The sequence below is a fragment of the Melozone crissalis genome, unplaced genomic scaffold (assembly GCF_028551555.1).
Source record: "Melozone crissalis strain CALT ecotype California unplaced genomic scaffold, PUWL_Pcris_2 ptg000018l_1, whole genome shotgun sequence".
Taxonomy (NCBI): domain Eukaryota; kingdom Metazoa; phylum Chordata; class Aves; order Passeriformes; family Passerellidae; genus Melozone; species Melozone crissalis.
The window spans coordinates 35,659,273-35,673,603 of record NW_026535796.1 but is presented as its reverse complement, the minus strand read 5'-3'; the positions used below and the strand labels follow the sequence as shown (position 1 = coordinate 35,673,603).

General features: G+C 39.2%; 1 protein-coding gene across 17 annotated transcripts in view; it reads right to left on the bottom strand.

Moving 5' to 3' along the window:
- NRXN3 (neurexin 3) overlaps positions 1-14,331 on the bottom strand; it is an 869,162-nt gene that overhangs the window by 699,061 nt on the left and 155,770 nt on the right. For 11 of the 17 annotated variants that reach the window (XR_008482993.1, XR_008482994.1, XM_054275710.1 and 8 more), the window contains exons 2-3: positions 5,016-5,317; positions 281-304 (exon numbers count right to left, since the gene is read on the bottom strand). Coding sequence is in view for 15 of the 17 variants with exons in the window: in XM_054275710.1 (XP_054131685.1) it covers positions 281-304; positions 5,016-5,303 (312 nt within the window). In the remaining 2 variants the exon portion in view is untranslated. Of the gene's footprint in view, positions 1-280; positions 305-5,015; positions 5,318-14,331 lie in introns of those variants that run through there. The other 6 variants (XM_054275725.1, XM_054275727.1, XM_054275715.1 and 3 more) reach the window with 1 other exon arrangement.

Genomic DNA, 14,331 nt, shown 5'->3' with positions numbered 1-14,331 from the left:
AAACAATGAAAGAAATGTCCAAACCCTACTTCCAGAAGAGCTGTGTTAGTTGCTTTTGATGCTCATTTTTCTATTCAAAAAGAAGAAATGAAAGGAAAAAAAAATAAGAAGGGGGAAAACAATGTTTTTTCAATGAAATTAGAATAAAATTAAAGGAAGCAGTAAGTATAAAGGAAGGGGGAAAAGAGCAGGTAGGGGGAGGAAAAGGCAGGTAACACACGGCAAACCCAAAAAAAGAGACAATAAGAATGATATCTACCAGACAATGTAGTTTGTTTACCATAGCGTGTCCAATGCCTGAGTGCTTTGCGGAAAAGGGGGAAGAAAGGAAATTAAAAAATCGTGAACAGAACGATTGTTAATTAAAATAACTAAAAGCAAAGATGAGTCGTTAGGGTGTTAGTACATTAGTTGGTTAGTAAAAATGACACATTGCATGAATGATCTAGTGTTAGTTTTTCAAAAAAAGGCGTGGGGCACCTGAGACACACAAAGTGAGGAAAAGGACAATATGACCAGGACTCTTTGGGGAACCATGCCTTTTAGACTGTAAAGAAACAGAGGGCCGCCTACTCTTCCCACCCTGGTATTAGTCATTAACTTCAACCCTCATACACATTATCCAGATCTGAAGCAAAGTTAAAACAGTGCAATACTTACTCTTCAAATGCTCATCAAGGTGCTTCCCTCAAACAAGAACCTTATGCTTAGAGATATACACACAGAATACACAGTTTGCCCCTTCAGCACAAAGCCAGCCATGACTCCCTTCTTCCACCCACCACCACACCAGCTCCTCTTCCAAGCTTCACTACCCTCAAGTGCTGCAGAATATCACAAGGCCAGTATTTCCTTTGGCTGGAGGATACAGCTGAAGATGAGTCCAAGACTCTGTGTCTTCCTTCCAAGTTTCCCAGTCTGCAGGTTTCTTTACAGCAGCTGAGTTTGTGACTTTCAGGAGAAGCACATAACAGTGCCTGTGCTTGGCTGTTTGCCTGTAGCTCACTTCTGTCATCCAAGACACAGGAATTGAACCTCTCCTACTGTAGGAAGAAATGTGTCAAGAAATTGTGTAGGAAGAATTGTGTTCCTTGTGTGCAGGTTGAAGATTGAATATTGACAGGACCTAGCACCCCTCCTATTTGACTGCATCTCTATTACACAGGAGCTAGGAGAATTTACCTGTCAGTTTGGTTCAGCAGAACTTTTTTAACCTGTCCCAAGCATGCAGATGTCAACTGTTAGAACCGACCCTTTGCTTTGTGTTTTAGCAGTTAAGGAGCTAAAGATCTTCACAGTAGATTTTGCACTGTGACTAGCTTTAGTGTTTATAGGGAAGGGCAGCCTATGCGGACTCCAAGTCCCTGTGATTGAAGTTGGCAAGAATTATCCTAAATTATACAAGCAAGATCTACACTGTCTCATGTAAAAACCGTCTGCTTGCAGGCTTCAGAGTTGTGCACTGACTAAGGAAATAGGTTTTTGAAGACTTTGTGGCACTGAGCATGAGGTCCCAAGGTTATTTGCCAATGGGAATGAAATCATAATAATACTCTGTACTTGGAAATAACAAGCACAAACTCCTGAATTCTTCAGCAAGGAAGTCTTACAGCAAATTGTTGCGTTAGTGAATTATTTTTAAAAACAAGGGAGTTGAAGTATGGGACAGGGAGAAGAGCATGCTAGAAACAAGATGGAGTGTCAGCAGCAGACCTGAAGACAGACACAGGAAGTCTGACCTTCAGTCTCCTCTGCTTGTCCTCCCACCAGGCCACACTGCCCCAAACACGCTCTGAAAGCCAGGGCAAAATTCAGCCGTGATCCTATTGCTAAGTAAAGGTTTCTCACAAGGCAGAAAGAGGGCTTAGTTTTAACTGAAATAATAAGATAAATAAACAAGGAGATTTGCTTTGACATTAACAATCGCTACTCAAGGGAATCTGTGGATTCACTTGGTTTGTCTCTAAGGAGATTAACCGCTGTGATAGTCATTTGATCTAAAAAAAAGCAGCCCTTAGTACTCTCCCAGCTTAGCTACAAAATATTTAACAATTCCAAAAACCACTAGGCAAAAGTCCAACTATTTAAAGTTCTACTCTAATTCTAGAAACAGCCAAAAAATTATGCAAATCCTCCTCCCCTTTCTCTTAGCCCCCAAAAAAACAGAGGAAAAGATTAAATGGCATCCTGAAGCTGCTGATAGTCCATTTAGCTGGAATTGCTTAGATTTAGATAATATTCTTGGAATGTCTAAATTATTGCTTTTAAAGTTCATGTTAAAGAGAAATATATCTACCTCCAGTGCAATATTTTCAAGCAATTACAAGGAGGCTACTGATTTTCTTATAAAGCTTCAACATTCAGAGGCAATATATTTTATTGGGGTTTTATGTTTGGTTTTGGAATGGGTTTTTTTAAAGAAACATGAGCCCAGCTGGAAACAAGACTTTCTAGTGAACTATATTATACTGCAACATTACAGGTGAATTTAAGTCAGGAAACACATAGAACCAATAATCTTTTTCATACAAAATTATTTAAGTGATACAAAATTATATTGAATGACAACTTTTAGGACTATCATGACTACTCTGCCTCAAGGACTCATCAGTTCCAATATCTGGGCAGCTTCAGGTTCTGGGTCAATGTCTTGATTTTGAGACAGATCAAAAGTTAAAATGCAAGTATCCAGGGAAAAGATGACTAAAAAAAAAATCCAGCCTTATTGATATTTATTGGTTGAACTGTATTCTGTCATGTTTAACTATAGAAATGGACCCCAAATCACTTCTGCTACTTAAATGTAATTTGATTTGAGGACAGGCCTTTCTTTGCAAAGAGCCCATCCATCTTATTAAAACATCTTCTCTCTTGCCCAGTCAAGTTGGACCCTTTAAGAATTCAGGATCACTTAGAAACATTCACAGTGAATAGATCAGGAGGCTTAAGATTTTACAGTACTGTTTAATTGGCAAGGGACTACCTACTTTCTAATAATCACCAAAGTACTGCCCTGGATTCATCCAAAATGAAAAGCCATAGCCAGATTTCCATTTTCTTGGTGCACTTCTGTGGACCAATTAAAAAATCATTAGCTAAAATATTAAGAAAAAGAATGTGACAGGTTCCCATGCACAGTGTTGTTTGTGACCCTTCACCTTCTGCATCTTCAAGATCCAAACCAATCCTGGCATGAAGCAAGGATTAATTTTGCTTCTGGCACATTTGCCCACTGAAATTTATTTCAAATGAAAAAGAAAAAGTACAATTAACTAAAATGGCCAGTAAGCTCTACTGAGATATTCAAGGACCAGCTGTTCTGAAACTACCTAAAAATAAATTTTAAAAATCACATCAAATAAAGCCATATATTCTGACCTTTCAAGACTGAAAAACCTAGACCAGTTAGTGCATCTCCCTCTACTGTACCGATGGGAAAGGTTAAACAAAATAGGATCCTTAAGACCCATCCACTGCATAAGAAATGAAATTTTCATCTCTATATAAACTATTGAAAACAGATTGATTTCTGCATAGGTAAGAATTCTGTAGTCTCTACTAAAGTTCGACGACAGTTTTTTTTTTTTTCAGACCCAGCCATCCTAAGCATGTAGAAATACAGGCATTTACATGCGAAATAAAAATAAAAATCTTCAGCCCCCAGCCCAAATATTGAAGAGACATGAACTCCCGATAAGAGAAAAATTATCCACTGATCTCTACTAGTAGAGACTTATTCTGATTCCTGGCACTGATTATCCTATACTCACAGAGATTTTGCTCTTAGCTAGTGTAAAATCCTACCACAAATTACACTGTAGAAACTTATATAAAGCTATTTAAAGGTTGTGCTAATATTGGCATTAATGAGAAAATAAACAGGTAACGTATTCACAAATTGATTTTTAATTTAATTTTAAATCTTAGTTTACAAGCTACTTCTGCTGCTCTACCAATCAGCAAGACATCAAATAGCTCCTATTAACCATGTAAACCTCATTTATTATGCAGCAGATGGCCCTTAGTGACTTGATATATTTACCAGCTTTCAGAGGAAAATTATTTAATTTTATCTTATCTATTTATGTATGAATTTATATTTCATGAGAAAGGCTTCAGGATTTTAAGACTAGCCTACTATCAAATACGTCACCTGATATAGTTGTCTGCTATGAAAAGCTGCATGTAGACGTGCAAAATTACAGTGGTAAAATCAGAAAAACTTTTCCAAAGTGGAATTGTAGGGTGCTGGATTGATTGAGTTTGCATGGGGTTTTTTGATCCTTCCACTTTTCCAGTCCTCACAGGAAACAGAAGAGTCTCAAGGCAGAGACAAGAAATAAAGTAGAATCTCATTATAGAAAGAAGGGGAAAAAATCAAAAAGAAAAGAAGAACAGAGAATCAAGAAGACCCAGAGAGACTCCAGCTAATTAATTCCAAAGCTATAAAGTTAAAATAGTTACACACATACCCACCAGCCTGCACACCTGCACACTCATATGCACACACAAAAGAAAAGGAAAAGAAAAACAAAAGACTTTCAGAATTAGAACTGTGACATCATGGCAATGGTTAAACCAATTAACAAAACTGAGAGAAAAAGGAGAGAGGTGTAGAGCATTGGCTGTTGGCAATAGACTCTATTCCCACAGTAATTAAATGCAACAAGAATATTACTGATAAGATTGAATAATAATTAAGAAAATAATAAAATTTAAAAGGGAGAACAGAAAAAAGGAAAAGGGAGATGAAAGTAAAGTTATGTCACAAGTTTTTATTATTAAATCAAACTGGGAAAAAAAAAAATTAATAAACTGGAAATGAAGATATTGCCGGAGGGATAAATTCCCATCAACTAACGTTTTTTTCACTGTCCTTTAGGCACCAAGATCCAGAATAGGTGGAGAAACTGTAGCAATAGCACTGAGCTTCCCCATTTCTCCATTACCCTCTCCCATCTGCCTGTCCCAACAAGACAAAACTCTCCCCAGCGCTTTCTCCCCTTCACCATTACCTGCCGCAGGTTGCGTGTCACCTTAACGTCGTGCCACGCGTTGTCATTGAACTTGCCATTGACCGGCTCCACAATGGCCTCAAAGGCCCCAGACCCCAGGTTGATGACCAAGGACACAGCACCGTCCTTCAGGGCCAGGTTGACGTAGTCAGCTGACTTGCCCGTGTGCAGGATGAGCCCGTTGCGCTGCCAGGTCTTGAAGGAGAGCGTGATCTCATCGCTGCTGCTCTGGATGGGGTTTTGCGACAGGTCATAGCAAAGGTACTCGGAGCCACGGAAAGTGGCCATGTTCTCATCTCGCGCTGCAAAGAAGGGAAACAAAAGGTCTATTCAGCACTCAGCCAAGAAGAGATTTAAGGTTATCACGAAGTTTAGGCATCCCATGGCAGTGTCAGCTGTAGAGCTAAATATCAAGGCATGCTAATAACTGTGGAGCTCTTTTTGTAATATGGCTACCAAGAGAATTAACTGCAGGGTCGTCGGTAGCGATGAATTTCAGTGCTGTGTTTTTAGTTTTACTGCAGCACTGTCTCCATAGGGACCATTCAACACCATGCAGTGGTGTCTAGGAAAAGCACATTTAAGGATTGTTATAAGACATTTCACATCCTTTTTAGGAGAAGGATGGAAAGCTCTATTATTCACAATACAACCACCACATATGTGTCGATTAAAAAAAAACAACATTTCACAAAGATCAGTACTCAGTATTCAGATTCAGCACTACTGCCATCTGAACTTATATTAACCTATCTGACAGGAAATTTAAGAAAGACACCAGAAGGTAATCCTAACAGAGCTGCCCCTTTCTTTCAACTGAATGAAAGACCAAACAAGAGAGCCACATGAGGGGGCCTACAGATTCCTTCTCTGAGAGCATGAGGAAAGTCCACATAAAACATTTTGTCCATAGATATAAGTAATGTCGCTGGTAAACACATCTGAGAACTTTGCCTGTATTATCACCTTTTCCAGGAAATCTGTACTAGATTAGCACAACTTTTTCAAACAGCAAAAATAAACGTGGGGGAATTATTCACACCACATGACATTTAATATTTCCTCACAAAGAAAAGAAATATGTTCAATAACGAAAGCCACTGCACTTATTTCTCAGCAACTGGAAGCAGTGTTTGAATACCATGAACATCCTTTGTGTGAGCTAGAGGTCTACTTCCCAGTACCTGGGCTCTCAGTCTCTCAAAGCCAGTTCTGCTGCAGTATTGTGCTTATGTGACTTGAGCCAGCTGCATACCCTGATTTTATCCCGTGGAAGAAATCCAGAAGAGTGATAGGAAGGCTTGGAGGAGAGCTGGTCGGTGCCAGCTGGAAGGAAATGGTACTTGCAATGGAGTCTGTATAGATCCCACCTTGCAGCACCTTCCTGACTCCCAGCTGTGAAAGCAAGGCTGAGCAGTAGATCGCACAAGCAGTCAAGCTATCATTGCTTACAAATCACTGCATAAGGCAAATGTTGGTGCTATTTTCATTGGTATTATTAGTACTTTTCTGCTCCATTTTGTACCATTTAGTAATCCCAATAAGGATTAGCCAGAATTTATTAGTACAAGACTGAAGGGAAAATACTCGTTACCATAGCCATTCTTGGAGACTAACTACATGGTAAAATCTGTGTTCTCACAGCATAAAATAATGGTGAAAAAACAGTATAGTATTGCAACTTGTACATATAACATTTTCAAGTGAAAGACCTGATTTAAGCAAAGACTCTTGCAGAAGCAATGTGTGTTTGCACTTCAGTAAGCAAGCCATGTGTCCAGATACTCCTGCAAGAAAACAGCCACCCAAATTGCTTCATACAGCAGCACTCATTGGGAGCCAACTGGCTCAAAAGCAGCTTTTCAGAAGACCTGTGGTCCCAGCAGACAAGCTGAGCACATGTCAGCAGCACCTGCCCTGCCAGCAAAGGCCAGCTGCATCCCTGGCTGCATTAGCAAGAATCCAGTCAGCAGGCCAAGGGAAGTGATTCTTCCCCTAATGGAAACTCATGAGATCACACCAGGAGTGCCCTGTCCAGCACTCCATCAGGAGTGCTGGATCTCATAAGTTACCATATCCCTCATATGAAAATTACTTCAAAATACTGGAGTCAGTCCAGCAAAGAGCTACCATACTCAAGGTACTAGGATAGTTTATGTGTGTGGAGAGGCTGAGGGAACTGGGTTCATTCTGTCTCAAGGAGAGACAACTCAAGGGAAACCTTACTGATCTCTTCAATGACTTAATGGAAGAACACAGACAAAACAGGTTCAAATTCTTCTCAGAGTTGTGTAGAAGGATGAGAGGCAACAGATGCAGTTGAATACAAAAAATTCTCATCTAAACAGAAAAAAATGTTTCATCTTGAGGATGGTCAAATAGTAGGAATGGCCCAGAGAGACTGAAATCTCCACCCTTAGAAATACTAAAAACTTAATTAGGCAGAGTCCTGAGCTGTCTGAACTAACTGGACCTTCCCTGAGCTAATGGTTGGATTACACAGCCTCTGGAGGTGCCTTCCAAATTATTTAGCTTTTTGAGCATATTCTGAATACATTTAACTACCACCCATAAGTGTTTATGCTTGTATCAGTGTTAAACCAGCCTAAGCCCAGAGGGATGCTACTGACTGCAGTTCTGGAAGTCAGAGCCAAGCACTTAACAACCCTCTCCCAACACTGACAATTCCCCTGCCTGGTCACTCCTGATCCATCAGAAGAGAAGGTGTTACAAGCAAGTTAGACACATGCTCCATGTACCTGCAGGTAATTCCCAACAAAGAGCGAGTGTCTGAGGGCAGGAGTCAAACACAAGGCTCATTGTGAGTGAGCCTTTTTCCTGCAGCTGAAGATGTGCAAAGCACTGAACACACATTTGTGAAGGAGGACACACAGGCTGATTGTTCACTCAGTACAAGACATCGTAATAGGGCTCATTTACACTTCCTCAACTAATTAGATGAAATCTCACTGATCCACTCAATATAAAGAGGAAGGCAAAGAGTAGATTAGAAATCTTAACAGTAATTTAAGGCAACCACTAAAGACTAATCAAAACAGAGCAGAGTAAGTTCAAAGGGATATTACTCCTACTTGTACCACTGGTTTTAACATAGGGTGCATTCAGCTATGTCATCTGCCTGTTTCCTCCAGTCATGTGCAGCTGGCCCTCATCATAGATGGGATTCTGTACTTTATCCACCTTTGTATCCTTCCTGTTCTTGGGAGAATGTCAGCAATTTCTGTGTTATTATGGGGTTTTTCTTCCTCCTGTGGCTACTCTGGACAGACATTCAAATTTGCAGATCACCACTTACTAAAATATCTGGGGTTCACTGTGAAATCAAAATTCATTCCTGTCCATGATACATCTCATAAGCACAGCTCCCAAGGTAACACACTTTGTAAGACTGTATTTTCCAAATTGCTGACTCCTCAACAATTTACCAGTGGCCATGTGTTTTGGCAGTCTCATGAAAGGTTTCAGCAGTCAGAGCCTGGTACTTGCACTAAAGAACCTGACCATGCATCCCCCAAGCTACAGCAGCTTCTGCCAGACCATATGAAAGGCTTCTTACCAAGCATGGCCTCTCCTATTGTCCCAGCTGTTAGCATGCACACCATAGTTGTGGTCAAAAAGCACCTGAAAATTACCAGAGAGCATGGAGGGGGGGAAAGGGATATAGGTTCTTTCCACAATGAATGAGGAGAAAAAGCCCCAAGTAGGCCACAGGTCTCCCAGTATTTCTGCTTTCAGACATGGTCTGGTGACTTGGAAGACCACAGAGCAGTGAACCACTTGTTATTGGTTAGCTCATGACCCTTGTGCTGTACAGTTTTGAAGGTTCTGTGATATTTATATCTTCTGTATTCCTTAAATAGTGGTAGTGTACCAAGCAGCTTCTGCAGAGCAGCACACAAACTAACCTTAGGATCCAACTCAAAGTCATCAGGGATCCTTGGTTCATGTTACATGAAGCAATAGATCAAACCCTGATTTTTCTGTTATGTGAAACTCTGTATATAGGCACTGATATTTCATTTAATTGATTATCTAGTTATTCAAGGGTGGCAATGCAACTGCATAAATTAACATTTACTTAAAACATATGTGGGATATGTTTGAAACCTACTGATTTTTGTATGATTCGCACGATTTAATTTTTAACTCAGTTAATACTAAATAGATATACAAAAATCAGAATCTGTCAGAACATTTAAGGAATCAAATCTTCCATTCCTGTTGTTAGTATTTATTTAAATCCATTATTTACTTCCTAATTCATTCACATAAAATTCTGGGATTTTCAAAAATCCAAGATTTGTACAAAATTCCACACTTGGACTTAAACCTTCACATATTCAAGATGCAAAAAAATCACCTGAATAGAAGCACAACTCAGAATCTTCAAACTAGCGCAGATATTTTCCTTGAATTAATGGAGTCATGGATCACCTTAATGGGAAAATGTTACCCTTTTCTGACCAATCCCTAGCAGACACAGCCAGCACATTTAGCAGTTACCATCACCACCACCACACTGCAAAGCCAGTTTTCTAAGTCTCAGACTTCTATCTGTTTAAAGCCCAAACCAGCCATCAGCACATACCAGAGGCTGAGTGCAGGAACAGAAACAAAGGCACAGCACACAAATACCTAAGCCAAGCTCCTGGCTCTTCCCATCCCTGAAGAAACCCCAGCGCTTGCTGAGTCTCAGGTCCCCTGGAGAGGTACAGAGCCCAGGATCTTCCCATCCAGTGAATACTTATACTGCCTCTTCAGGAAAGCCAGATGGCAATTTTAGCTTCAGTTTTTATGTGCAATGTTGTTACTGTTCCTGTCAAAGCTCCTTCTATGAAGGAGAATATTCAGAACTCCCAGGATCACTAGTAGGTGAAAAACTTGGCATTTTGATTTATAGATGAGGAAACCAATGCACAGACATTTTAATGGGTTTACTTAGAACCACCAAGAAAATCAATGTTTGAGAAAGAATTTGAGTTTAGGAGCTCCTATCTCTCCATCCTGGTCTCATTCCAGAGGTTCTCATACATTTGTGGAGGGAAATCAACCTCATGTTTTTCTCTAGTCCTTTCAGGATATCATCCTAGTTATGGTGTGAAGAAAGCAGCCTCCAGTTTTGGATGATGCTTGAAAATAAATACTTCATGACTGCAAAGCTGAAAACAGCAAACTCTAGAAGCTCTCATTTCACTCAGGGACATGAAGCTTAATACTCAAGAAAAGCAGCATCTCATGTAACAGCAATTTGGTCCCCAGACACAATTAAATATTTAGAAACATATAAAATGGGCAGTGACTTTCCTGACATCTCCTGAAGCAAACCTCAAGTAGCTCTACTAAAACCAAGGGTCAGCTGCTCACCCCTCTCACTGCATTACAGATGTCCTGTGAGGTAGTCCCTATCTCACTGGGGTTTGGTTTACAGTCAACATTACATGACTGAATGCTAAAACTAAGGAAAGCCCTCAGAAGTGGTCAAAGCACTTTGCCCAGATTTATGTCATTAAAACAAACCTCCACGCTTAGTAGTTTAGTAAAAAATTAAGCTGTTATTTTAAAGACATGGTGACAGAAACCAGTAGTAGCTAAAAGCAGATTACTGCAGCCTTTATTTATCCTTCTGCTGCATTCCTCCTTTCCAGCCTTTGAACAGGAAAAATAATACATCCAAGTAATTGTTGTTTTCTATCTAACCATTCTTCATACCACCTGAACAGATCAGTAACACCACTCATCAGACTCTCTCATTTACAGATATTATTTATTTAAATACATTAAAAATAGTGTACAATACATTCTTCAGTGCATGAAGCATCTTCCAAGCACCACCAACAGCGATAGTGATATGTGGAAGCTGTGAGAGCCATATCATAGCCTGCATTTATATTCCAAATTGCATTTATATTACAAACTGCATTTATATTACAAACTGTAAAGTAAGAACATATAAGTCATATTTATGTCATAATGAGATGACTGAACTGATTGCATTGATTAGATCTTGTAAAAAGAATATGACTTCTAACCTCAAGCAAATTATAGGAATAATTTTTCAGAAGAAAAAAAAATTTTGCTGTTGAAAAAAAAAATTGTCAGTAAAATCATAGAATGATGTTACAACAGATAAAATTAAGTGCTGAGCTGGAGTCCTACAGTAAAAAGAATAGTCTCTTAAATGCTTACTAAGTTTAAACCATTCTGGAAAATGTTACATTTTTCAGAAATAGGTGTCATTTATTGTTTTCACAGGCTCCTCATGCTCATTTACTCCATATACCTAACTTGTAACTTGGAAGCAGGGAGGAATCAGCATTACAACATCAGAAACAGTGTGGGGAAGAATCAATGCAAAACAACAATTCCCATCCTGTTAAGAGATGCAAAGATTCCACAGCAAAGGAGTTGGCCCAGGAGTCCAAAGCAAAGGTGAGATGCACTCAACAGCCGATGCTCTTTCAATGCCAAACTCAAATTTTACACATAGAGTAAGAGCTCTAATCTTATGCAAAAAGCTCTTTCACCTCACCAGTAAGAGCAAAGGAAGCATTAATGTTCCACCAGAGAACATCAAGTGCCTAGCATGAATCATGCCCTCTACTCTCTTATCTGCTACTTTACCCATTACCCTTCAAGTCTAAAGCAGAATGCTTGTTAAAAGGTCATCAAGTTTAAGCCCAGAAGAGATCAAGGAGACTTGGCAACACAACGAATGTTCAGGGGTTTTTGTCAAACCTGGCTAATCTATTATTTCCCTGTGCAGCTAAGCTCTTAATGAAAACAAGAGGAAGAACTGCTTTATCTGAAGATACTGCATGAGAGCTCTGGAACTGCATGTTCCACCTCTGCTTTTGTCTACCTGTGTCCTTGGATGATGCTCTTTGGGGCTGACTCCAACACAGAGGAGGCTCTGACCCGTGGGACCGCAAACCATCCCTAAGAGGTCCAGAACCAGCCCTGCAGAGTGATTTATTTCACCTGATGAATTTGGACCACTACACCGCAAAAACTGAATGCAAAGGGGAGGAAGAGGCATGACAGTGCCTGAATCTTTAGCCCAAAGAAAGGAGAAATTTTCCCTAGGCTCCTGTTCCTCAAAATAGTTCACACATACTAAATGTATAAAGGAGTTTCCATATATCACTGTCACATAAACGCGGCAGAACTAGTAGCCTGTTAGAAGTACAACTGCCCTATATTTCTGAAGCACCTATTAAATATACAGTTAGGGATCTTATTACCTAAATAAATAAATATTCACCCAAATGAAAAGCTATTTTGCTTCTCAGTGCTGGGAATCTCCTTTTCACTCAACAGTATATTGCAGCCATCTGATAAAATCTCTTCTGAGAGGAAAAAATGTAAATCAGTTATACCACACAAAATCTCCTAGTTAGTCCACATATTGAACACAGGCAGATTTTTTAACCTAGTTTTGTCAATTATATGATCCACAGGTTCCCTACTCACTCTCTAAGCCACATATTGTCTTTTTTGAATAGAAAAGCAAGAAAACAGAACTGTCTGAACTCCTCCAATAATGCACACAAAATAGCTGAAAAACACAGCCATAAAAACCTTTTTTGCTAAAATGTTTTGATGACAAAAGTATTAATACTACAATAATGAAAATGAATAAATGACATGTCTACAAAAGATTATAGCATATGTCTGATAACACCATTTCTTTAAATTGCTCATTAAAATTGATCTAAATGACAAAGGCAAGGCGTAGAAGTCAGAACCCCAGCTTTTATCCTCAACTCTGTCACTGATTCACTGTGCAACCTGAGGCACTTAATTAACCTTGGCTGTCTCCATCTGTACTATAAAGATAACGAAAACATAGGCTAAGCCCTTCAGACCTATGGGAAAAGAACACTCTATGAGTTTAATAAAACTCTGAAAACCAACAAATGTTGCACATCTGTGGGGAGACACCGCTACCAAGCCAGTGTCTGTGCAATGTACAAAGTGTCCTGAGAATCCTCTTCTCCACATATTTTCCAGTGTTCGCTAAATACAAACTGTACTAGTATCAGTGTGTCATGTTGCATTCTCTGTCAAAGAAATTATAAACTCCAAGTATTGGTCTGCCCATGGCTCTATGTACTTACAGCTGTGTTTGTTCTTTATGTTCTGATCAGCTGACCATAGGGACTAAAAAAAATAATTCTGTGACGATGTCTTCCTTAACCCAAAATGAAGCTTAAAAATTTTGGTTTACACGCCCTGAAAAATATAGTTCTTAAAAAAAACCTACAGCTCCATTTTAAAATGAAAGCATGAAACATGTTTATTTTGAAATGAACGATGCTGAATAAATCAATTTTTAAAATAATTTGCCTGAAAGAATTTTTTATAGTCATATAAATTACCAATTTGTTTTGGTTGAACAAAGTATACTTTCTCTTCTCATTTCTCTGAACAATTTTGCACTCTCACTCCTAGTTCCAGAAGGTAGAGAAAAAGCAAAGTATTGCTACAAATTTTGTCAAGAGATATGATGATGATGATTTGCTGAGCATAAGACCTCCTCTGGATTCCTCAATGCTAAGCATGGGTGAGGGCAATTCCCACTGCTGCTGTATTTACTTTTTCTTATGTTTTGATTTCACTCTGCAATTTTTATAGCTTTCTTTTTTTCCTGCTGCATCACTCTAAAACATAAGGATGCCAGTCACTGAACACATCACCCAGTAGAAATGTTTCCCCACATGCTGAATGTTCACAGTACCATGACCATAAAGTTCCAGGTCTAATATTCACCAGCCCTGCTCTCACAGAGGTGTCTCTACTGCCGGGTTGCTACCTGGCCCATCTACCCTTCTGTGTAGAGCACACGTGACAGTACAGGTAAGAGTGTGGAAGCATTCAACTGAGCTCTAAATTCACCAGCTTTTCATCTATGTATTCTTGAGCAAAACTGCTGTTTCTTTACACAGACCAAAAAAACAAAACAAAACAACAAACTGAAAAACTGAAGCAACTTGCAGGCCAACAAGCAACATTATATTCACTCCCTAAGAGAGATTTACTGTTCTTCAGCAGCAATCTGTATCCCCCATCTGCAATTCCCAATTTCACACTACCTTTACTCTTCAAGCCTATTAAAAATCAGAAGTCAAGCACTTATTATTAATCTTGATTCTAAGCATTTAGACCTGTTTATTACTGGCTGCAGATTCAAGAGCACTAACATTCAGCTATTAAAACAGTGTGCACTTGGCATTTTTGTTCCTTTCCACACTGAAGACAAGGTCTCTCCACAATTTTCTGACCTTAGCAAAAAGTC